This window comes from Ciona intestinalis, unplaced genomic scaffold (assembly GCF_000224145.3).
Source record: "Ciona intestinalis unplaced genomic scaffold, KH HT000124.2, whole genome shotgun sequence".
NCBI classification, from domain to species: Eukaryota; Metazoa; Chordata; class Ascidiacea; order Phlebobranchia; family Cionidae; genus Ciona; species Ciona intestinalis.
The window spans coordinates 158,969-184,953 of NW_004190446.2; the positions used below are offsets into that span (position 1 = coordinate 158,969).

Consider the following 25,985-nt stretch of genomic DNA (forward strand, 5'->3'; position numbering starts at 1 on the left):
CACTATGTGTGTCTGGTGTATAAGAAGACACTCATGTTATAACTCGACAGTGAGCATGAGGTGTATGAATAAACCATGTGTTTAGCGTAAACATCCATATTATAACCACCACCACCCATAGATTATGCGAAGACTCCATGAAGAATATGTTGAACCTTGAGGTCCAGTTCCTGCTGAAGCAGGGTCAAGTTGAGATTAACTGTGGGCCTTTCATATCTGATTATTCCGACAGTATCCTTATACACAGAGGAGTGGTGGAAGATCTTAATGGAACAATAAGGGTGAGTTGTTTATTGTAAGCTTGTGTTGCTTGTGCAAGACATTAATGGTTACTGCTCCATTCTGGTAGTGACAGACAGAGTTACATACTTGGTATTCCATAGGCATAACATGTAATAGTACAGTCGTTACTCGTTATAACTCTGAATTACCATAAATGACCAACCAAAAGTCATGTCTGCTTATCCACACACTGTAATAGCTTCAGCAACTCGACTGTGGGCATGGGAGTGGCAACCATGGATAAGTCACTCGAGTTCCCACCCACGAGGATATAAATGACCAAACCAACTAAAAGTCATGCCTGCTTATCCACACACTGTAATAGCTTCAACAGCTCGACTGTGGGCATGGGTGTGGCAACCATGGATAAGCCACTCAAGTTTCCACCCACAAGGATATACACTACCATAAACTTCACCTTACAATAACATCACAATACAAACATAATGCTTACTATTACAGACATTAGGTGAAAGTAAAGTAGCGGCCATGACAGAAAGCAAAGACTTCAAGAAAGGAATCCACCAGTTAGAATGGGAGAGGAAGAGAATGGTGATGCAGATGGAAGATCTTCATAACAGAGCTCGTCACATTCAGATGCTTAAACTTACCAAGGACCTACAAGCTGTGAGTTGGTATTTGGTCATATACTATTCAAACCAACATTATCTAGGCACTAATCCATATAAAATAGATCTAGCACTCATACTGTTGGATGGTTCTTGTTGCATTATAACATAGTACACCAAGTGCTACTAAATACTTGGCAAACAAGGCTTGTTTATTTCATCAGTCTCTAATTAAAATTTGTCTGCTTTATTTTTTTGTAAAATATGTTTATTCTGTTTAAGTTTTATTTTCATAGAATTTTAAACTGAATAAATAGTATTGATGACATCACAATGCTTAGGTATCTTGTAACATTGCCCTAACAATGGTTATTGTTATAGTTCTTGAATGAAGAGAACAATGCAGCGAAACAATCGCAACAAGTGGCCGTTCTAGAACAAACTTTGGCCCTTCAGGACAAACAACTTCAGAAGAATATTTCACATAAAAGCAAATTGGTAACTTGGTTGATTCTAATTAGAGGATGGACTTGTAATTTTAAATGTCTGTGTTGGCGTGATAGATCTATCTCCCTGGTGTGCCCCACACTTTTAGAATCTCTATTATTGAGTGTCTATAAACTGCCTTAGTGGGGTCTAGATGGTAGAGGATGGACTTGTAATAGACATACATCCTAGCGTCTCAGATCTGCCCCCTGAAGACCTCACTCTTATAGAATAAAATCTCTATTATTGAGTGTCTATAAACTGCCTTAGTGGGGTCTAGATGGTAGCACCCTGGGTGTTGGGGTAATAGACATACATCCTAGGTCTCAGGTGTGCCCCACTGAAGACCTCACTCTTATAGAATAAAATCTCTATTATTGAGTGTCTATAAACTGCCTCAGTGGGGTCTAGATGGTAGCACCCTGGGTGTTGGGGTAATAGACATACATCCTAGGTCTCAGGTGTGCCCCACTGAAGACCTCACTCTTATAGAATAAAATCTCTATTATTGAGTGTCTATAAACTGCCTTAGTGGGGTCTAGATGGTAGCACCCTGGGTGTTGGGGTAATAGACCTACATCCCAGGTCTCAGGTGTGCCTCACTAAAGACCTCACCCTTATAGAATCTCTGTTATTGAGTATCTATAAACTGCTTCATTGGGGTTAAAGAGAAGTTAAAAATATAAATGATCTACCCCAGTATAAAATATACATGGGTGAACCCCCTTAATCGATACCCAACCTCCTCCAGCATAGAGATCTTGAACGCACGATACGGTTGAAGGAGCAAGAGAACCACCAGCTTGACAGGGTGTTAGAGGAACTCCATGTTTCAGTTTCCGAACGAAAGAATATCGCTGATGTTAATGGTGTGTCTATTGTAACGGGTCATACACTATAGTTGTATCTCCGGTTCTTTAAATTTAGCGTTTTTCCACTTTTAACTTAATTTTCATGGTTGCTGAAATGCCTGTTCAGATAAGTTTATAAGGTTGACAGGTTTAAAGCTTAACGCTGCTACCATTTTGGATGTACCTGTCCTTAAGCAAAACACTTAAAGGCAATTGCCCCAACTCAGTTGTCCTAATGGGCTCTCTAATTGTCAGCCATACATAAAAAAACACCCCACAAATTTACATACTTTGTAACTCATAAGCGGACACGAGGTGTATGAAACAAAACACCCGCGTTACAACGACTGTGGTTGCACCACATGCAAAAATATAACAAGATTTATTCATGTCGTTTATTCCAGCTGGTGAACGTGCTAAAAACACAGCAGACAAACGATTGAAAGGAATCGTCCAGCGTCGCAAACTTGTTGATCTTGCAAAGGCTCAAGCACAAGAGGTAGCTGTACTGCGTGCAGAAGTGGAAAGACTTCGGATGAAAACTTTCCCTGCTCTTGTTCAAGTGGAGCGCTGAATCTGGCAACACTGTTAACTTTATTATTATCTGGAAACACTGTAATATTATATTTCTATGTGCTGTTAAAGTTTGCTTTGAATAAAAGATAATGCCATTAGTTGTTACAGGTGTGAGGATGCAGGTTTAATTAAAGCAGTGTTTTCGCACCAGATTAACAGCTATTGCTTGAATAGATTTAAACCAAAGATTGAGAACCACTGCTTTGAATTGTCTTAACACAGACCTATATATGGAAGATGACATAATAGAGCAGAAGTAGTCTTTAGGATAGCATTTGAACAAACTAACTTACCAAGATGAGAAACTGTTGTGAACTAGCGAACAATTACTAATCCAGGACTGCTATTAGGACAAACTTACCAGGAATTGTTGAACTTGCAGCTTACACATAAATACTCACAGCATGTGGGTTCATGTCTCAGAGCTTCAGTATTTCTTCATTTCTTGAAGTTATTATATTTAAGTCAGACAAGCAGACATCTCTTTTGAATATTTGGGTGGCCCCATAGGGGCCGAGGGGATAGATGGTTTGGGGGTTTTGGTTTATTTCAGGGGGTGTATTGTAGGGTAAGGGGTAGGGGGGTCATTAGGGGTAGATGGGGTAAAAGGGTAAGTGGAACAAGGGTTTATAAAATGTGAAAAAAAAAGAAAAAATGAAACGAAAATATCTTTAGAAGAGCACGGAGCGTGAGCTTCATAAGCATTTCAAGTCTTTTCTCTTGAGAGTTTCAGATTGTCCAATTCTTGGTAGAACGTGATATAAAATTGAAATCTTGTCATATAACTTGCTTCCACAGTGTAGCAGCAACGTTAGAGCATTTGTAAAGTTTCAAAGTTGCTCTAAATGCCAAAGTAGCTTCATGTAATCGGATCAAATCTTTTCGGTGAGTCAATTATTTCTTGTTTGTTGTTTTTAGACCTAATTCACAGTAAAGCAGTAATTTAGTTAACTTCGATTTTAAAAAATGGAAAATCTTCCATAAAATCTTGATAGTCTTGATAAATCCATTAGAGAGTGGTCGTGTAGGTTTGTCCTTAAAACAGTACATGAAGATGTATAAAACACGAACATATACATAAAAAATAGGGGGCTTGGCAACAATGTTTCGTTTATGAAGGAACTTTAAGCATTCCCTTTAAGCGCGTTGAAAGCTCGCTTAGTTGCTGGCTTTGCATTTGTTGAGCGCACGATGGGACATTAACCCAATGTTGGGGGGGTTTGGGCAAAGCGTCAGCGGTTGGGGGGCTATGGAAGCGCGCCCCTGCGTAAGATCCACTGTTGAATAATCCATGGTTTGGTGAAATAGGGACATGGCATGTGAACTGTTGGTGGGAAGCCCAGAACGGGGTTAGAGGGGAGTTTGGTTGCGAGTTTCGGATTTCTTTATTGGGGGAGGGAGTTTTTCTTCCAGTTCGTTGTTTTGGTCGGACAACTTGGCATTTTGGGTTTTTACTTACAGCATCAGCACCAGTTAAACCCAATCTTTCTAAGCAGGCCTGTGAAAAAGGGAGCTTTTAACACAAGTTATGAAACATGACTTTATTTATCTCATCGAAAACCAGAGCGAAAATCACTTTTTAAAGACTGAAGAAGGAAATCAACAGCAAAACGACAGTTGTTAAAACAAGGTATGGATAAAAAGTGTGGGAAAGAGCATAAGTTAAATAACGAGGGTATTACACCCAAATTATAACATATATAGCAACATAGTTTAAAGCCAAATCTTACCGGCGGACATTTTTCCAGTATAGCCATACCAGAACTTCTTGTAACTATGTTCACAAGGTTTAAAGGACTTGAAACTTGGCAGGTTGATATATACAGCAGCTTAATGGCAGATATCTTCTCAAAGTTTATCTGAGTTGGTGATCTAAGAAACCGAATACATTTTTAAATGGATTTTAAATTTATAAAAGATTTTTGTTAACTTTTTTTGCATTTCTAAACGTAAAATCTATAAAACTTGCCGAATGTTGCGACTATCTTACAAAAAAGTAAAAGCTGTTCAATGTACAAACATAGTTACACCAAAAAGTGGCGTCTCGGTCTGTTGTAATTTCTAACTATACACCTGGCAAATATTTCGGTAGCGAAAAATCCATGCCACCCATATTATTTTGTTTATTTTTAGCACGTATATACTAAGCGCATCTGGACTGAATAGGCTCGGCTCAAAATGTGTGTTTATAACTAAAATGCGGAACTACGCAACAGAGATAAAAGTTTAATATTAGGGACTTTGAAACCTGCGTCACTTCGTTTACAAAGAAACAAAAGTAAAGAGAACGAAATTCTAAATCCAGAACATGACGCTTGGGCGGAAGTGCGTCATAATCCAACGCCTTTTTTTCTTCGCGAGTTTATTATGTCGTTGCAAACAAAACGTTATTAAAGGGAGATACGTGGACATATATAAAATTTGTAATTTTTGCAATAAATTTTAAATTGGTTGTTTGCAATATTATGGTTAATGAAAACTTAATAAAAAATAATAAGATTTTGCTGTAAAACAATTAATTCAAGAGTTTTTTCAAAATTAATAGGACTCCCTTTAAAGTCGTTGTTGTTTTTTGACTACCATAGAAATCGTGGAAAGAACTCGATCTCTTTTACTATTTCGTCCCCATTCGTTCACGGTAACATAATACTAGTTCTATTGAAATGTAACACAATCGTCCCGCACCTTTATTTCACGAACGTATAAGAATGTTTTATTGTTCATATGGCGAAATCAGGTACCAAGAAAATTACAAAAATATTCTTATGAATATAATATAGCCCTCAGGCATACAAACAAGGGATTATAATGCACTGAAATAACCCCGTTTTTAGTTGTAAACCCGAATGACTGTGTTTGGTTAAGATTTTATTCACTGAAAACCAGGGAAGATAGGTTTAATCCGTTTTTCAACAAAATATCAAAGTAATAACACCGTTTATAATGAAACACTGTATTGTAAAAAGATAACACTACAACGTGCATTTAAACATCTAATACATTTGAGGGTAAAATAAAGTCTGATTGTCCTTCATAAAAATCCGGCCGACACCTTTCAATAAATGACGTAAAAGCATCCGTTGTTTCTTTCAACTTTTCAATATATTTGTTCTTTAACTTTTCCATCTCATTTAATGCAGTTTCAGTTTTTCGTTGCTTTTCCGTAAGTTCAATCATTTCTTTATTTATTTTAGTGATTCTTTTGTTGAAATTATTTGTGATCTAAAATATAGAGAACATGATTGTTATTGAATAATAGGAATTAATAATTATAATGTAATAATAATAACTTTTATTTGCCTTTTCGATTACAGAAGTGAAAATTAGAAAAGGATATAGCAACAAAACAACAGTTGTTAAAACACAACAAAAGTTATTGATAAAATAAGTTCTAAAAAATATAAGAAGGTCTCACAGTTGCTAAAATACAGTATGAAATTGTTATTTCTATTTTACCTCTTGTGCCATCTGTTTGGCTCTTTCCTCTTGCTCCAAGATTGTATCTTCGACAGCTTTTCTCATTTTCTCCTCCATGAGCAACCGTAACTCCTCCAAGTTGTTTCTTTCTTTCTCCTCGTGAGCAGAATGTTGCTCTTCCATTTTAATCTCATGTTCTCTGAAAGTTTATTTAAAATGGAGAAATCAAACAAAACAGTAATTAACCCCTTTTGTGGGAAAATAATAATATCTATTATTTCCCATTTTACTTAGGTAACAGCTACACTATTTTAACAGGTTCATGTTTTGCTTATTTTTTCACTCTATATTTTCACAGTTTTAATTGTTAAATGAAAAAGAACTTCCCACTCTTCCCACCAACCTCCTCAAGTCCTCCTCCCTTTGTGATGCAATAGAGCGCTCCTCCTCCTGAGCTGCTTCCACAGCTGCAGATTTTTCCACCTCAAAAAGAGAATGAAGTTTCGCAACAACTTCGTTTAACTTTTTCTCTCCTTTTTGTCGCTCAATGAGAGTGTTTTGCGCCCCAATGTGCTGAGTGACTCCTGAAATATTTGGGCACTTTGTTTGTTTGTAAGCTTGGTAATCTTCAAGCTCCTTATTTGTATTGTGAACTATGATGACTTTTGACCTCTAGACTGGTAACTGTTCTTTGGTGATGTGTTCATAATACACAAGGTTTGCCAAAAGGTTATTTTTTGTATGCTATAATTGAAAGTTTTATCCAATTTAATACAGATTTGGTTCTGTTTAATTATTTGGGGTGCTGGGACAAATTATGGTGAGCATTACCAAAAGTTTGTATGCAAAAATGCGTGTCAGCATGTGCCCGCCATACTTTACCTTCTATCCTTGAAACTTCTTTTCTCACTTTTTCTTCGTGTTTCTTCAAAAGATCGCTGACAAACTTTTTATGTTTGGCCTCCACCTTCTTCACAGCATCATCAACACACTTGTCTTTGTATATCTCAGCTTTCCTCCATGTTTTCACCTCACATTCATCCAGCGCAACTCGCTTTTCATATTCTATCTTCTCCTGTGACTTGGCGGATATTCTTTGGCCGATGTCTGGAGAAAACAAATGGGGCTTTTTGTATCTTAGGTTTACAATGTAAGGACTTTTGTTTGTAATGTAATGTATATAATATAACCACATTTGTAACCAGCATTGGACAAATACAAATTAGTGCCTTACATTGTAACCCTTGGTCAAATTTAAAATTATAAACTGAATTGCATTGGGTTGAACGAATTTGGTGATACATTTTCGGTATATTTAGGTGAAATGTTTTGCTTACATGAGTTGAACAAACATATTATTTTGTTGCTTTTCTCTTATTGTTATTTTCCTCTTACCTAAAATAGTTTTATGAGCAAACGCTTGCTCAATAGCTGGTTTCGTGTCTTCATACCTTCGGGGAATTTGATGAAAACTGGTCGGTTCCATGCTGTATGTAACTAGTTATACAAATTTTGCTACAAGTGTAACGTCAAAGCATAATTGAAGCGATAACAGGTTTTAAAAACACTTGAGTTACGTCACGAATTAAACCGCGAAAATTAGCGTCACTGGTTGCTCTTAGAAACATAATTTTGCTGCTAGGTGGTGCTAAACTAACTTCTTGTAAACGGGGTTAAAAATAAATACATGTTCGTTTCTTCTTTATTTTTGTATCTCAAAAAAAAAAATACTACACAAATTGTATACAATAGCTTATAATGAAATTTTTCGTTGTTTTAATTTGTTTCATACTTTGTTACCGCATTAAGATAAATGCAGTTTAATGCGTAATCAAACTACAACATTAGCCATTGTTTCATGCATTAATATATGTATTATATCATAGTACACCTCAAACATCTTTTGGTATACTCTGATTATATAATGATTAAACTACTCCTATTTATTTGGCTGTTTTAATTTTTTGGTCCCCTTACCGTTAGCGACCCAGCATTTTGTTATAGTGTTTTTATGTGTGTAAACAAATGTAAAGAGAATTTTTGGAATTTGTTGTTGCGGTTTCTGAACGAGGGTGGTAAACATGTTGCAAGTATGAACACGATATGAATAAATAGTTATTATTAAAGTCAAGTAAAATGAGAAGCATCAAAGCAAAGCTTAGGAAACCTGCAACAACAAGCAAGGTACGTGTGTGGTGTGTATTTATTGTTGCTAATGTTTAGTGAATTAAATTTATCCAAATATGGGCAATTGTGTTTGTATATACTTGTCATGGCATATAGATGTATATCTGTTGTTGCAGCAAGTTATATTGCTGTATCTGTAAGATTAAATAAAATATAATAATAAATAAAATAGAATAATATTACCAAAATTTAAACCACTTGCTGTATCACTGTGGAATTTGCATTATAACCAAAAAGACCGGTTTAAATCTCCAGACTGTCACTCTTGTGGGTGTATTTGTGTGTCTTTAAGACATAACAGGATTGGCCCAAAGACTCCAAACCAGTGAATACTTTGCCTTGTTCGAATTGTCTGTCATACAAAAATAGTCACCCACAAAATGACATCCGTGATAACTCGTAAGCAGCACGAGGTGTATGAAACAGAAAACCTAACTTACAACTTCAATATACCAATATGAAAAACATTTGTTGTTTAGGATGATTGGAGCAAAGTTGACCAGCGTATATGGCATTCAGTAGCTGTAAATCAACCGGCAAAACTTGCGTCAAAGCTTGCTAAACATGAAAACGTAAACGTGAATAAAATGTGCCCAAGTGTTGGGTATTCGGTGTAAGTTGACATCATAAGCGTAACATGACACTGTTAAAATACAGTTACACTCATAGTGGTCAAACATAGGAAACTTCATTGATTAATGTGGTGAATGCAATATACTTTGGCTCTGCTTGTTTGTATAGACACCTAACAGCAAGGTAAAATCTGGGGTCACATTGTTAAAATACAGTTACACTCATAGTTTTCAAATATAGGGAATCTCATTAATTAATGTGGTGAATATAATAAACTTTGGCTCCACCTGTTTAATTACAACAGGCTAAAAGCTGTCTTAGACCTTACATTCTTGTTTCAAAAGCAGGCACATCTCACCCCAGGAACCCCTAACAGTACACCTATGTTATACAGACACTGTGACAAGACTGTTTATTTAACCTGTTAAGGATAATTACCAATTTATGTACTTTATGTTTGATACAGGCTGCATTACGCTGCTGCTAAAGGATTAGACGATTGCTTGAATGTTCTGCTTGCTCACAAAGCTAATGTTGCTATTCGTGATGTAACAGGTCAGTTATGTGTAAGATGTTTGGAGTAATTTAGTCATGGTTTAACTTTGCATTACAGTATTAAAAGTGGCTAAGTGCCAAACTATGGCCCAAACCTTCAGGTCTAGGCCTGTCACTTCACCTTTGTAGGAGCAAAGCAGGTTTTAGCAGCTGTTTTTAATTTACAAGGGTTGTTGTTGGTTCGATGGACTATTATTTTAAATTATGTCTAAATATGTATTTTATATTATACTAACGCATCTGTGTTTTACAGGTGCCACTCCCTTGCACGCGAGCGCTCGTTATGGTCACAAGGGGGCGACATTGAAGCTGCTTGCGTCGCGCACCGTTGATGTGAACGCAGCAGACGCTAATCGATGCACTGCTTTGCATTTTGCTGCATTCGAAGGTCACTTGGAGTGCGTCAAGTTACTTGAAGAAGCCAATGGAATCAACATACATTGTCTGGATAAGGTGATTGTTTTATATCTAAATAATAAAACCTACAATGACTATATTTCAGAAAATTTACACCAAAAAGCAGAATATACCTTTATGCATTTTTGTTCCCCAAAAATCCACCAAAAAGTGTTTTTATTTGGCTAGTTTTGGTATTAATTGGATTACAATGATAGAAAAGTACTTCTTTTCATGCTGTTATTGTCTACACTTTAATGTCTAGGAGGGCAGAACTGCCTTAATGGTAGCATCAGCTATGGGTCAACTACATGTATGTAGTGAACTTATACAAAGTGGAATAGATGTCAATCATAAAGATTCAAGCAAACTACAACACTCAGCGTTAACATTGGCTGCCGAAGCCGGACATTCAGATGTGGTAAGTTGAATGCTTGAAGTGGATGTAAATTTAATAGGAAATAATTATGTTATAGAAAATATAAATTTATTTTTTCGAAAACGAGGCAGAAGATCACGTTATTTAAAACAGAAGAGAAAGAAAATCAACAACAAAACAACAGTTGTTAAAATACGCTACAGATAAAAAGTGCGGTAAAGATTGTTGGTTAAAAAGTGAGGCTTTTGCAGCCAAGTTAAGTTTATAGGAAAGGTATTTATTTAAGTTATGTTTAGATATGTGGGTATTAGTCTAAAGGAGATATAAGTTCTTGCTTCATGCTTAAAGTTTGTGGTTAGATTTATTGACATCTTCTCACAGCAGGAGCATAGTTAAAAATGAAGCCAACAAGTTCAGACATCAGAGAATAGACAGGCAAATGCAACAACACTAAGGTAGAATGTGAAGACATAACATTCGATGACAATCAAGTCAAGTGGTTGAAGGGGTCCTCTATGTAATATGGGTTGTTATGACGAAGGTACTTGTGTTATAGCGGCGTATCTTTTAAATATGAATGAAACATTACATCGTACCTGGATTATAAATCAATACAACTATGTTTTATTATTACATGGATTGCATGGATACTAAGACACAATTCTCTGGAACAAATCTAACTTTTCCTAACGCATTAAATTTAAAAATGTATCGTTATTTCGACAGCAGGGACACTTAGATACAATCCTTTGATTTTTTTAACTCAATGGTTGCAATGATTACTAATTAATGCAGTGCAGATTTTTCAAGGTTGCAGCCTACCCAGCAACCCCAGCCCCCCCTATGCTAGTAATAACAACAACAGATTGTCAGGTTTTATTCATAATTTCAACCCCAGGTTCGGCTTCTGTGCGAGAACGGGGCGAGCTACACGACCCCCCTCACGGACGGGAGGAACGCGCTGGATGTTGCGAGGAGCAGATCACGAAGAGGAGTGGTCGATGTCCTTCATATTATGCAACTAACCGACGCTGCTAAGAAGAATGACAGAGGTGGGAGTAGCTTGGTAGTAGAATATATATGTATAGGCGTTAAAATTTTGTAAAGTAGGAAGGAACATATCTCCTTTCCTGTGAAAACAATGGCGTCATTTTTTGTCTTTTTTTAATTTTTAAGTGAAATCTTGGGTGAGACTGATAAAACACAAAGTAAAATCTGTTTAAAAGGAGAAAACTGATTTTTTTAAAAATCATGTCACTTCTGTTTCAAAGGTTATTGACAAACCACCTCAGCCATAACATTCATACCACCGCATATAGATTCTACCAAACAATACACAATCTATATTAGCCAGGACAGTTACAACAATCCATTGTTATATCACACTATCCATATAACTGCTCTTTGCAGATTCCCGTTTAAGCACGAGTAGCATCTTGTCATCGAACGCACCATCTGAGAATAAAACATCACGCAAGTCAAGTCAAGTTGACCCTCCTGTTCATGTGGATGGGGTGAGTGTGATGTCATAGTGGGGGTGATGACATCATAGGCAACACTTTTTTTAGTATATACACGGGAGGCAGGGGTAGCTATTTCTCTGAAAACAATTCAACTTTTTGGTTGTAATGTTTACTGATAAATGCAGTGTAGAAAATGCCTGGGTTGGCCTGCCCACCCTGCCACTCCAGGTTTGCCGCCTATGAGTGATGTCGTACAGTACAGTTATGACATGTCGTCGTTAGACATATTGACTATCAGTAAAAGGGTATTGTGACCTAGACCAGATAAAGGTCAGATTCGCAGAACTTTACCATGGTATATTATATGTAACAGAATTTACCATGGTATATTATATGTAACAAAAACAATACACCAGGTTCCTTACATTGATGAAATAGCTGTTGGAACTCATCATAATATGCAAACTAAGGAGGATAAACAACCAGATACCAGTAAGTTATTATGTTGCAATAATTAAATCATTGTATATGAACATTATCTTCTATATGGGGGAGGTTCTACAGTGAGACCTGAGATTTATACCGGAGTTGCCCATTACCCCAATATTGTATAAGCACATTCTATTTTATATGGGTGAGGTCCTACAGAGTTTAATACCAGTTAAATTGTATTTACAGAATCTGAATCAGGTCCAGCTCTATCAATATACAACGACTCAAAGAACATGAGCCATCTGTACGACCGTGAAGTCAGTTTATACGACAGTAAGAGCACCCTGGCGTCAGTGTCTTCACTAGATGTCTCTCAAGAGACGAGTCGCACACAATCTCCAAGTTTGGTGCGACTAAATTTAGATCGTTCAAAAACCATGGAGTGTGAGGTGGTGGAACAAGTGGAGGTTAAGGAGCTTATGAAGGAGGTGGAAGCTTTGAAACGATCGAACGAGAAAAGTGAAGCTTTGGTGCAGGTGGGGGGTTCTGTTATACATGGGTGGCATGTCATGGGTACTAGGCCTATTCCCTCAACATTGTTAATGTACATTCTATTTGATATTGGTGAGGTTAAGGCACTGGTTGTTGTTCTATATAAAGTTCCTATTGTGTAGAATGTTATGGGATCTGGGATTTAGGCTAAAGTTGGTTTATTACCCTAACATTTTATATGAACATTCTATTCTATATGGGTAAGGTCCTACAGTGAGGCACGCCATGGGACCTGGGATTTAGACCAGAGTTGGTCCATTACCCCAACATTGTATAGGCACATTCTATTCTATATGGGTGAGGTCCTACAGTGAGGCACGCCATGGGACCTGGGATTTAGGCCAGAGTTTCCCATTACCCCAACATTGTATATGCACATTCTATTCTATTTGGGTGAGGTCCTACAGTGAGACATGCCATTGGACCTGAGATATAGGCCAGAATTGGTCATTACCCCAACATTGTATATGCACATTCTATTCTATATGGGTGACTGGGTGAGGTCCCACAGTGAGGCATGCTAGGCACCTGACACTTAGCCCAGAGTTGGCTTATTAACCCAAAAGGCTACACCTACAACCCATTAGTGACCACTGGGTTGCAATGTCTGTTAATTGTCTTGCACAAGAACATATATGCATATCAGTATTGGGCATAGAATCTACATAGACATCATATATATTCATAAACACTTTCTTACAGTCACTAAAAACGGAAAATAAATCGCTGACTCATGATTTGGAAAATGCAAAAGAAAGGCAAAAATCTCTTAATCACGAATTGGAAAAGTCAAACGAGAAACAAAAATCATTGGTCAACACTGCAAAAGCTGAGCGGAAAAAATTAGAAGCGCAACACTGCGTTAACAAACAGAATGAAGCAGAAATTGAGAAGTTAAATAAAGAAGTTGAAAATTTGAAAATAAAATCTACACAACTGGATGAAGAGGTAAATTGTGGGTTAAAGATTTCAAAACAAATATGGAATTTTAATTTTAGAACAAATGTGGAATTTGAGGCACGCCATGGGACCTGGGGTTTAGACCAGAGTTGACTCATTACCCCAACATTATGTATGCACATTCTATTGTATATGGGTGAGGTCCTACAGTAAGGCACGCCATGGGACCTGGGATTTAGTGCAGAGTTGCCCATAAACCCATTACCCCAACACCCAGGTCTTTCAGTACCAAGCATTGAACCCGGTATCCTTCGGTTACAATGCAAGTTTCCAACCACTAAGTCACGGTGCTGGAACAATAATGCCTGCTATACCTACATAGACATCATATATTTTCATAAACATTACTTATTTACAGTCCCTGAAAACGGAAAACAAGTCGCTGGCTCAGGAATTGGAAGAGGCAAAACAAAGACAAAAACTGCTTAGTCAGGAATTAGAAAATTCTAATGAGAAACAAAAATCCTTGGTCAACACTGCAAAAGCTGAACGGCAGAAATTAGAAGCGCAACACTGCATTAACAAACAGAATGAAGCAGAAATTGAGAAATTAAATAAAGAAATGGAAAATTTAAAAACGAAATCTACACAACTGGCTGAGGAGGTAAATACAGTTTAAACGTTTAAAAAAATATGGAATTATGATTTCTATTCTGTATGGCTGACGTCCTACAACAAGGCACGCCATAAGTTCTGAGATTTCAAAGTTTGAACATAAAAAGATTAAACATTTGTAAAATTCAATTTAAAGAAACCAAAATATTAATTTTTGTTTTAGAATGTCCGTGTTTCTGAGGAAAAAGAAATGGAAATCTCATATTTCCATGACCTGCTGGAAGAATCGCTGCAAAAAGTTGAATTGAATGAAATAAGTGATGGTATGATTAATACATACTTGTAATTATGTGGTTTTGCCTCAGGCTCCATGATTTTAATCCATTTACAGATTATGAAGAAAATCTGAATCTTATTATTCAAGAAATTCATCAGTTGAGACAGGTTTGTGTTTAACTATGATGTCATAATGGTTGATGTTTAAGTCATAATCAAGTAATTGTTACTTCATAAAAATTTAACAAGAATGTTTATGATGTATTAAAAGTGATTGTTAAGTCAGTAAAAGTGCTTGTTTGTTAATGAATAGCCATTGTTACATTTATAATAACAAAAAATGTTACTTTTGTATATTTGTTGATATTTTTGCATAGATTTAGTCATGCCTTTCAGTTTATTTAAAAAACCTTCAAACCAGGGAAAGATTAAGAAAGTTGAAACACTTGAAGAAAAGAAACTTGAATTAAATGATTTAAATGTGAGTCTGGTGTTAATTTATATTGAAGAAGATATTAAAATAAGAGAGAATTTATTTTATTTAAATGTCATGAAAATTAGGATAGTTGTATTAGTAATTTAGAAGCTGTATAATAACATATACTAGTAAATGGATCTTCTGGTGTGTGTTTAATTTAAATAACAACTATTTACTTGGATTAGACCTATGTATTACAATATGTGTTGTACCAGAGATAATGTGTTCACTGTCATGCCTTTTTGGTGTTACACTAATATTTTGTATTAGAATGTTATATTTATTTGTTAAAATCTGTTTTAATCATAAAACTGGCATGCTGAAACATGTGGTGTCTCCCCTGTTTAAAAATAGAGCTATGTCTATTGTCACGCCCCTAATGTTACATCTATCACCACAGAAACAGCTGACTCAGCAAAAAGATGAAATCGAAATTTTGCGACAAAAAGTTACAGATTCGCAGGAAGATTGCGAAAAACTTGGACAAGAAAAATCAAAACTAGAATTAGAATTACAAGTCACAAAGGTTGGTTGTGATGTCATAGTTCTGTTTATGTCATAATTGAGGATTAAGAAGACTAAATGAGTTTATATTCAATAATTGTAACCTTGATATTCATAATTAAGATTTCGTTCAAAAACTGTTGGCATCATCAGTGCTTGTAAAAGACCGAGTAGACTTGGTGAAACATCTGCTATAATATAATGAGTCTATATTCGATAACTGTAACCTTGATATTCATAATTAAGATTTTGTATAACATACTCCAAAAACTGTTGGCATCAGTGCTTGTAAAAGACTGAGTAGACTTAGTGAAACATCTACTATATAATAATGAGTCATCATCTGCTATACAATGTAGTACGTCAACATTCCTTCATAGTTTATTGACTTTACCCAAGCACGCAGTGAGTAAAGAACCATTTAATGTGTTTGTACACCACACACACATACACGCACACACGCACACGCACACGCACACACACAGTATGGAATGTTTGAGTTGTAAGGTAATTCAAACAAATTGAAGTCTTTGTACATACATAGTACTAACTATCAAATATCCTGTGTCAAATATGTTAATAGTATCGTATAAGACCGGCAAACGCTATCATACGTTGATAATTACGAAGCTGCATACCAGTTGCTAACGTACCTGATTATTGTGTAGGATTAGATACATATTGATTACTGACCATTACATTCCCCTATATATAGTTATATACGTGTGTTTAGGTACAATACATCCGAGCATGGACTAGTTACATATATTACCACCAGTAACATACATTGGTATTGGTATGTACATTATAGTTGGATGCATATACTATAGTCAGTGTTATGATACATACACTTAATCATACACTGATGTATAAACTATAGTTACATACATATATAGAAATAGAACCATACATTAATACTTACGCTACAAACTGCAGTACTTTATATTTACTATAGTACAACATCATGATACATTCCCCTAATCATACATTGATAAATAAACTATAGTTACATACAAAGTTATATCCAACACAGGCAACAGCACAAGACGCAAGGGAAAGTTGGCACGAGCGAGAACTCCGTTATATTGAAGATGAGAAGAAATGGCACACGCTGCTCAAAGAACAGAAATATGAGAATACAAAGTTAAGGTAAAACATTGAATCACATTTTTATTCCATGTGGGTGAGGTTCTGTATCATGGGACCTAAGGTTTTGTTACAGTTGGCATTTCACATTAACACCCAGGGTGATACAACTCATTAGTGGCCGCTGGGTTGGAGCAATTTCATAAAGTTCTTGCCACATACACATATCGCATCAGTGCTGTGCATTGAACCCGGTATCCTTTGGTGCAAGTACCTTACCGTTGAGCCACGCATATGCTCCTAATTTATTCCAAGACCTTCCAAACTTTTTGCTTGCCAATCTTTTTAGTCTGCCATAATTTTCCACAACCCTTCACAGTTAGTAGTATAAGATATGAAATACCTCGTGTAAAATTGACGAACTCCCGGCAAACCTGAGTGTTCGTTATTCAGGTGTGTGGGTTTGAACCCAGTACCTTAAACCCAAACCTAATTTACCATCAAAAATTCAGCCAGCAAAGTAAATAAATTTCAGATTTTTTAACCAAAATTTGGTCGATGCTGACAGAATCGAAAACAGGCACATTTTGCACCATTGTCAATTACCAGGGAGAAGATGAAAGGATTAAAATCTGATTTATCCGAGGATCAGAAGAAAGCAAGGAAGATGTGGGAAGAAGGGGAGGAGTTGCTCAAGTCACAGATGGCTGACCTCCAATCAAAGCTCGAGGATGCGAGGGTTAAATTTGAATCGGCCAATCACAAGCTACTAGAAAGTGAAAAGGTAATAAAGGGTTTTTGTTTAACTTTTAAACTTTTTCTATATTTGTGTGATCTTAGGTTTAGAAAATCAAAGTAATGTTCTGTGGTTATTTTGTACTCTTGTATATGGGTAAGTTCTTGCTGTGTGACATCAATGAGACCTCAATTTAGACCACAATTGGTCCAATAACCAAGCTGTAGTACCTCAGTTTAATTCCCACAAATTTTAAATCAAAATTCAACAAGCTAAAACATGATGTTGTTCCTGTTTCAAAAGTTATGTCACACACGCCCCTTATGTTCCTATATGTGCTGTCAATGCCATTGCAGTTAGATAGAAATGTCTATTATGATGCGTCAATCATGTTATTATGGCATTGCAACTTCTCTTATGATGTCATAGATGGTGAGTGAACTACGAGTTGAAAGAAATCAACGCGAGGCAAAAATCGCGGAGCTTGGACAGGAGCTCGGGAAGTTCGAGAACCAGAAAAAAGAGAACGAGGTTGAGAGCAATCAGGCGCGACAGCAACTCACTGAAGCGAAACAACGATGTTCGGAGCTCTCCGAGGAAGTAAGTTTTGTGTTTTATGATTTTTGTTGTTTCTGTGCGGTCAGGAGTGGGGTCTTGAGTGACTTATCCATGGTTGCCACTCCCATGCCCACAGTCGAGTTTCTGAAGCTATTGCAGTGTGTGGATAAGCAGGCATGACTTTTGGTTGGTTTGGTCATTTATATCCTCGTGGGTGGGAACTTGAGTGACTTATCCATGGTTGCCACTTTCATGCCCACAGTCGAGTTTCTGAAGCTATTGCAGTGTGTGGATAAGCAGGCATGACTTTCGGTTGTTATTAAAATTAGTGAATGGAACACCTTGAACCATAATATTGTCTACAAGGCTGCTCCAGTTACTACAATATGTTCACACACATAATATTGCTCCCAGGTATCTAGCTTGCGAGCCAACATAAAGGAATTGAATGGAAAACTGGCCTCACTTGATTTACAATACGGCAAAGTTGAACATGAGAAAATAAACTCTATGAACCAACAATTGGAAACCCTTTGTCTGCATATTCAGGTAACAATAACCATTGTGACATCATTGACTACTTTTCTAGATCTTAGAGTGGTATTAGTTATAGATTATTAAAACAGTAATTTTGAAAGTGAGTAGTAATACAGGTGTTGTGGTAAACTGGTTTAGTACATATAGTTAGCTGGATGAACCGGCAAAAAGAATATTTTAATATGGGTGTGGTCTTACTGTATGCCATGGGTAGTTAGAAACCTAGGATATGGATCTCTCTTGGCCTATTATCCGACAAAAAGGGTTATTAGTTTAACAGAGAAGAATAAATTATAAATACAGTTTAGAAAGTTATAACGCAGTTTTGAGTTTAGTTTACTTTTATACTGAGAGTAACTTATGTGATAGAAATGCCTTCACAAAGTTGTAGGATTGGAAAGAAAACAAGTATGTTTTGTATTTGTGCTTGTTTGTGTGTCTGTAGCTAAATTGTTCTTGTTGTTGTAGGAATCTGAAAGAAAATACAACCAAACCATATCAGTGTATCGACGCCATTTACTACGAGCTGCTAAGGTGGGTTAAACATCTTTGTTTGTCAATGTATCTTTTAAGCCACTAGCTACCACCTCAACCATATAATATACATTCTATTCCAAGGATTTGTTTATTACTTAAGCTACAGAAAACAAGAGTATTTGTTGGGTGTATAGTCTGTTCTATATGAACCTGGTTATTGAACCTAGTTCCCTAGGGTATGCAAGTGCCAAACCAATTTCATTATTTTTGGAATTTTAACATTTTTACTGCCATTCCATATCAAAATGAATGAATGTAAAACAACAGTCGTTATCACACGGGTCTAACACCTTGTGCTAGCTTACAAGTTACCATGTATGTTACTTTGTGGGTGATTATTTTTTGGGGATATTTTTATTTTGTCAATATGAAATGTAAAAAATGAATATAACATTTTGTGTGGCGCGGCAACAATGGGAGCAGTGTGGGGCCTTGAACCCAATACCTCTGTGTAAGAGGCGGGGGTAGGAACCACTGTGTCGGTGCCTGACAAATAAACTAAAACAAATTTCTCCCAGGGCGACTTACATCCTCAAGTTATGCACGCTTGTAAAGAAATAATTAAACTGCAGAACGAATCCACATCCAATGAGGAGACAATTTAATTAACATTCCGATTTTATTTGTGCTGCTTTCATATATTTACGTCATGGTACTATCCTATTAATATGCATTTTATAGTGTTTTATAGCAATGCTGTATTTTTAGCTATTTTATTTAAAAGCCGGTACTGGTCGCAATAAAAATGCACTAAATTAAAGTAGCAGTTATATTTTGTGCCTGCTCCCATGCCCACTGTCGGACTTCTGAAGCTATTGCAGTGTGTGGATAAACAGACATGACTTTTGGTTGGTTTGGTCATTTATATCCTCGTGGGTGGGAATTTGAGTGACCTATCCATGGTTGCCACTCCCATGCCCACAGTCGAGTTGCTGAAGGTATTGCAGTGTGTGGATAAACAGACGTAACTTTTGGTTGGTTTGGTCATTTATATCCTCGTTGGTGGGAACTTGAGTGACTTATTCATGGTTGCCACTCCCATGCCCACAGTCGAGTTGCTAAAGCCAGTGCAGTGTGTGGATAAGCAGACATGACTTTTGATTTCTTTTATTCAAACCTTCAGTACAACATCATCGCGTCTGTCACGACCATACGTCAACAGTGTTCTGGTTTTGATATGACAATACGATGTGTTTACGTTGCATATTGATTTTATTATGCTTTACAAATGTCAATACAATTCAATTTTAACCCGTTGTGTATTGTGCTCTTAATCGTAAAGAGAATATTCTTATCTATAAATACGGCAGTTTTTCGTGGCATTTTGTTTTTTTAAAGTAAAATAGCCTGTACAGTTACTGCGTCATTTAGGCGTACAAGACGTAATATCTACGTCACGCCTACGTAGTGGTATATCTTTATTTGGGTAATAGTATTTCTTTAAACATCGGCAAACCGTGAAGGACGCACACGCGTAGTAGTAGCGAGCCAAACTACTTAATCAAACATACGCTAGAATATATCACGTACGCAGGATAAGCAGTTTATTTCAAACACGCAGGAAATTGGCCATAAACAGCTTGCTGTGGTAGTACACAAGATATTCGTTCACGTATATAAACAAACAGATACGATTAAATTATGACCGATATTATTTTTGTGCGCAGTTTATTGCTAAGTCAATTTAGCGTGGTACAAGTTTATACAACTACTTAACCGTATTACAAGCGATTTTGTGTATTTGCTTAGCCTATAAGATGTTTTAATATGCCTAGGGCTAATAAATGATTATCATAAAATTTCTTTGTTAGTTATTAGTTAGGTAGAACACAGGTGCTGCTATGTACATAATATGCTGGAGTCTCAATCAATTTATAAATACCTGTATTGTACATTGTGCATCAGTTGTTTTGTGACCGGAATTATTACTGAAGAAATAAGTAAGTTAATTTTAGTTTTGGCTGTTTTTGTATTAGGTATTTATAATACCTGTCCCAGTATATTATAAACCTAGAGATGTGTAATGTGTAACTTACTTTATCCTCGCGTGGCCGGAAAACAATAGTCGTTATCAACGGGTCTAACACCTCGTGCCAGCTTATGAGTTACCATATATGTTACTTTGTGGGTGATTATTTTTTTTATGTATGGCTGATAATTCAGACAACCCATTAGTGACCACTGGGTTGGAGCAATTGCCGTTAAGTGTCTTGCCCAATGACACATACGCCAACAATGGTAGCAGCGTCGAGTTTAGTTTTTGCGTTTTTAACTGTGTTTTGTCTACCATATGGCAAGACATAATCAGGGTTTGTCATTCGTTAAGTGTCTTGCTCATTGACACATAGTAGTGGTTAGCATGTCTGCCTGTAGCCCACCAGTGTATATGGATTTAGGACATGATGCTGCTATCGTTATGCGCGTATGTTGCATTGAGCTGTACTAATAACAAATGTTAATGTTTTTATTTCCTGAGCTCGTATTATATTTCAATACCTGTCATTTTGCTGTTGATTCCCTTTGGTTTGTTTTGAAATAATATGATCTTCGTTTTTGAACAGATAATTAGAAAAAATATTTGAATATACAAACATTGTCATCGCAAATATTTTACAGGAAACCTCACATGTGGCGACTCCCCACAATCCTTATCCATATATTTTAAACATCACAGCAAGAAAGTGAGATGCCCAGCTGAATGTAACCTTGATAAATGTAGGGTGACAGGAACCCACACATACACTTCGTATTCAAGTATATGTTGTGCTGGTATCCACGATGGAATAATTGTAAGTGTTACTATATTGTTTTATATTCAAAATCTTTGGCATGTTGTTGTTTATGTATTCGTAAATACACTTAGTGACGCGGAAAACACTTCCCTGCACTCTGCCAATGTTATTTAAACAGTCAAGTTTAGCGGAGTGGCATGTTAGCGCATCTGCCTCTAGCTAAGAAGTTAATGATTTAGGGTCTGGCTGCTAACCTTGTGGGCGAGTGTGTTCTTGGTCAAGACACTTAACGGTGGTAGCTCCAACCCAGCGGTTCTTAATGTGTTGTTCAAATTAACTCGTAGCCTTTATAAATAGGCATGAGGTGTATAAAAACAAAACACCTGTGTGTTTTTGCCCCACCACCCTAGGATAAAACAAGTATCATTCATTTAATTCTAATCTAACATAATATTACAGTACTCAGATGAAGGGGGTTTATTGAACGTTCATATCAATCCCTCCGGTGGCAGGAATTATGCAGGAACAACAAGTAACGGGGTGAAGTCGCATTCCAAAATATCTTGGTTTTCTGAGTTTACTCTGACAGGTAAGAATTAAACTTTTGCTGGTTTGGTTCTAGAACTTAAATTATTTGGATTTAGTGACAAAAACGTGACTAAGGGTAATAATACGGTATAGTTTTAGTTTGCTAACTAGAAATCTCCTAAAAATTTAGCAAAGGTAAAGAGAAGGGTATTAGCAATATATAAAGAATTAAACTTTCCAAAAGAATTTACCCCCTAACAAAATATGTGTATAAAAGAAATATAATTAATCCCGCATATTCCTAGGCAGATTTACATCAAGGATATTCTTATCAAAGCCAATATCCTTTATTTAGATAGTGGGTTAGGCTTTGTTACCCTCAAACATCAGGGGTTAGGGTCTCATGATACTATGCACATAGAAGGTTTGCTTATCACAATGAATCATCAAATCAGGAAAAAAGGGACTTGGTGTTGATATAGACCAGAATACCAAATGGTTTATATCACGGCTGGGAACTTTTTTGTCTAAGGGAGCTATGGAAGCTACATATTTTTAATGTTTTTTTCGTAAGAGTCATTTAATGCTTTACTTAATTAGCAAATTGTTTAAAAAAACAAATTTGGTGACTGAAATATTACTTCTCATTTCTCAGCGCCATTGTTTCGGATGAATTGTTTTGGTTGATTATAATAAATGGCTTGTTACGTTATGGAAAATTACAGAAGTAGTTTCATTCGTAACAAGTTTAATTCGTCTGGTACAGTGGTATGTTTTCCATGATTTTCAAACATTCACAGCTATTTAGATTTCCTTATATAATGACATTGTGCATATCAAAATATCATTTAGATTATTACAAATAATGGATATTATCTTGCCACAATGGTTTTAGTTCCACGGACTCTAACCACAGCGTCACAGATAAGGTTTACTGATCCCACAAATGCTAAAACAACACATTCAGTTTGTCACGCCACATTGAATAAGTTGTGTTTGACCTTGTCTCACGTTTGCAGATCAGTTCTTATATGTAAATTGAGACCTTTTAGTTTATTTTTGCGATACCCTATTTTCCATTTAGGAACATTATCTTTTTATTATATATATATATATTTCAAATTTAACAAATGGGCTGTTATTTTTAGATCAATTACGCATGAATTGAGTTGCCTTAGATCTATTTAGAAACCCTATTTTATGTTACATTTCTTTTTATTTTACTTTTGTATTTGACTAACAGGTTTTTGTGGCAATTTTTATTTTAGTAATTCTCAACTTTGTAAAATTCATGTTCAAATAAATTTTCCATATTTACCAAGTTTTAAAAAATTAACCCTAGTTTATTTGTGGTAATTCCACATGGAAAACCCTAGCTTGGTATGGTTGGTTGATGATAAAAGGTTCTTGGAAAGGCTGTTATAAATAGTTCAAGTGTTGTGTGTCGTTGATGATTAGTTACTTAGTAACCTTTGATTAATATCTACAGCATAACAAGTAAGGTTACAAATTATTTTGTTAAACGTTCAATATTTATTGAAATTTATTTCTTTTCTTCTCCAGCTGAAAAAAATAGTTTGGTTCAAAATTTGATTGAACTGAAGACAACAACAGCAGCAAAAACAAGCACAACAACAACAGCAGTTCCTACAACAACAACTACAACACCAACAACAACGACAACAACAACAGTTCCAACTACAACCACTACAACAGTACCTACAATAACAACTACAGTGACAAAAACTACAAAATACACAACAACAACAATTGTACCTACAGCAACAACACTAGACACAAGAAATAGACCAACTACAAAAGCACTACCCAAAACATTATCTACAACTACCCCACACACCACTACCACAACACCTGCGTTGATAAACAGCATCATTTTAAACCCACTTAGACAGAACAACACAGAGTTATTACAGAAGATTAATAAGCCTGTAAAAGACGACACTGTAAATTTTAAAACTGGTAAGATTTCTAATTTTCGTTTACTTTGAATGTATGGCTGATAATTTAGGGAACTCATTGGCGGCCACAAATTGATGCTTGTAGCAATTACAGTTAAGTGTCTTGCCCAAGGACAAACGGCCACAATAGCGTCGAGCCTTAAATCTGTATCTTCTGAACTTGAGTTATACTTCTTTCTGCGTATTTTATTTATTTTTAGATACCACTGAGATAAATGAAAGTTTTGTAGCAGGAATATCATTTCATCAAAAGTTAATACTTTGTATCTCTGCTGTGTTTGTTTTTGCTGCAGTTGTTTTGCTTGTGTTAATAAAAAGAAGGCACAGAATAAGGTAAGTTGGTAAAGTTATGGATCAGGTGTATGACAGTCGTTATAACACGGGTGTTCTGTTTCATACACCTCATTCCCGCTTACGAGTTACTACGTATGTAACTTATTTATCCTCGCATGGCGGGGCAACAACAACACGGGTGTTCTGTTTTACACACTCCATTCCCGCTTACGAGTTACCATGTATGTAACTTATTTATCCTCGCATGGCGGGGCAACAACAACACGGGTGTTCTGTTTTACACACTCCATTCCCGCTTACGAGTTACCATGTATGTAACTTATTTATCCTCGCATGGCGGGGCAACGACAACACGGGTGTTATGTTTTACACACCCCGTGCCTGCTTACAAGTTGCCCCGCTTGTATCAGTTTTCATATATTATACTAAGCAGATTGCCTTTTTTTATTTTCCACAAATGTCCAACTTGATTTAATTAACCTATCGTGAATGTTCTGCATTCATTCTTATCTTTAATTGCAGCATTTTTCCAAGACATTACTTTTATATGAAGGAGAAATTTTACCATACTATATATTCAATATAATGTAGCTTTCATATTTATGAAATATAGAATATACTTTAGATTTCACTTTTAACTTTATATCATTGTTTCCCACAGGCGGCGCATGCAACCAGAGCCTTGTGTTTGTTATGTTAGTATAGACACTTCCAAGCAAGGTTTATTAAATGATCCCGAAACTTGTGATCGTGATTGTGTAGTTCGTGAAAAACTTTGTCACGATTGTGATGCTGAATGTAATGCTTCAGCTTACAGCTTTTAAAAGTTCCCGTTTTTTTTTCAAGATGTTCCCTTTGTATTTGTGTGTAAGCTTGTGTGTCAGTTGCTATAATGGTGATGCTTGGAACATCTGTATTACTTAAGAATGAATCTTTTTACTTTTTGTGTGTTAACAATTATAATACTTTTTCAATTTTTTTGAAACTGATTGTTTAACAGACAAATTGTAAAATGTAATTTCTTAATTTATGACAACATAATGAAGTTATGATGTCACAGATGTATTAATTACATCACTGCAGATAAGTTAGGCAAACCTTTAGATAAATGCACCCTAAATTTTTAGTCAAATTTGAACTTTTTATGCAAAAAATGTCAAAATATTATGTTTTCTACCTGTTGCCTCGTAGATAGATATTGGATACCTACCAAAGTTCCTACTTTTATTTAAATTTGTTTTGAAAACCCGAAATGTAAATATTCAATCCGCCTTCTTCTTGATGCATTTACTCCATTTTACAAAAACTTGTAACATTTACTCTCCCTTGAAACGATACACTGTGTAAAAAAAACTACCATGTTGCAAAAAAATGGCTAAAAACACAATCTATCTAACACTAAACTCAACTTTTGTATAATTTCCAACTAAATAAAGACCAATTTTAAATTTTTTAATTGGTTAAAACTGTAGTGAGATTACTGTATATGATGAATACTTAATACTCA

The 25,985-nt window shown here is 36.0% G+C and overlaps 5 protein-coding genes across 5 annotated transcripts in view; 3 read left to right on the forward strand and 2 right to left on the reverse strand.

The window, feature by feature from the left end:
• LOC100179786 (cilia- and flagella-associated protein 43) overlaps positions 1 to 3,412 on the forward strand; it is a 24,423-nt gene extending 21,011 nt beyond the window's left edge. The window contains exons 32-36 of the mRNA XM_018815997.2: positions 122 to 281; positions 745 to 909; positions 1,233 to 1,349; positions 2,089 to 2,206; positions 2,593 to 3,412. Coding sequence (XP_018671542.1) covers positions 122 to 281; positions 745 to 909; positions 1,233 to 1,349; positions 2,089 to 2,206; positions 2,593 to 2,762 — 730 coding nt within the window. The 3' untranslated portion in view covers positions 2,763 to 3,412. The remainder of the gene's footprint in view (positions 1 to 121; positions 282 to 744; positions 910 to 1,232; positions 1,350 to 2,088; positions 2,207 to 2,592) is intronic.
• On the reverse strand, positions 3,263 to 5,001 carry LOC100177436 (proline-rich nuclear receptor coactivator 2 B). The gene is made up of 2 exons (XM_002127205.4): positions 4,495 to 5,001; positions 3,263 to 4,262 (listed from the first exon to the last, which is right to left on the reverse strand). The coding sequence occupies exons 1-2, from the start codon at positions 4,519 to 4,521 to the stop codon at positions 3,876 to 3,878; spliced, it is 414 nt and encodes a 137-aa protein (XP_002127241.1). The 5' UTR covers positions 4,522 to 5,001; the 3' UTR covers positions 3,263 to 3,875.
• A 423-nt stretch (positions 5,002 to 5,424) lies between these two features.
• Positions 5,425 to 7,796, reverse strand: LOC100183742 (uncharacterized protein C6orf163 homolog). Its single transcript, XM_002127253.5, has 5 exons — positions 7,577 to 7,796; positions 7,064 to 7,288; positions 6,585 to 6,765; positions 6,221 to 6,380; positions 5,425 to 5,986 (listed from the first exon to the last, which is right to left on the reverse strand). The coding sequence occupies exons 1-5, from the start codon at positions 7,665 to 7,667 to the stop codon at positions 5,750 to 5,752; spliced, it is 894 nt and encodes a 297-aa protein (XP_002127289.1). The 5' UTR covers positions 7,668 to 7,796; the 3' UTR covers positions 5,425 to 5,749.
• Positions 7,797 to 8,203: 407 nt separating this feature from the next.
• Positions 8,204 to 19,705, forward strand: LOC100181379 (ankycorbin-like). The gene is made up of 21 exons (XM_018815998.2): positions 8,204 to 8,365; positions 8,848 to 8,981; positions 9,408 to 9,496; positions 9,750 to 9,949; positions 10,158 to 10,313; positions 11,170 to 11,323; positions 11,682 to 11,785; positions 12,151 to 12,226; positions 12,413 to 12,702; positions 13,421 to 13,666; positions 14,037 to 14,282; positions 14,457 to 14,556; positions 14,625 to 14,677; positions 14,931 to 14,990; positions 15,388 to 15,513; positions 16,525 to 16,640; positions 17,187 to 17,361; positions 17,743 to 17,913; positions 18,286 to 18,420; positions 18,877 to 18,942; positions 19,464 to 19,705. Exons 1-21 carry the CDS (start codon positions 8,318 to 8,320, stop codon positions 19,548 to 19,550), a joined length of 2,832 nt encoding a protein of 943 aa, XP_018671543.1. The 5' UTR covers positions 8,204 to 8,317; the 3' UTR covers positions 19,551 to 19,705.
• Positions 19,706 to 20,754: 1,049 nt separating this feature from the next.
• LOC100179033 (cell wall integrity and stress response component 2) lies at positions 20,755 to 25,929 on the forward strand. Its single transcript, XM_002127440.4, has 6 exons — positions 20,755 to 20,885; positions 21,562 to 21,734; positions 22,137 to 22,266; positions 23,769 to 24,185; positions 24,385 to 24,517; positions 25,140 to 25,929. Exons 1-6 carry the CDS (start codon positions 20,798 to 20,800, stop codon positions 25,300 to 25,302), a joined length of 1,104 nt encoding a protein of 367 aa, XP_002127476.1. The 5' UTR covers positions 20,755 to 20,797; the 3' UTR covers positions 25,303 to 25,929.
• The last annotated feature ends 56 nt before the right edge of the window (positions 25,930 to 25,985 follow it).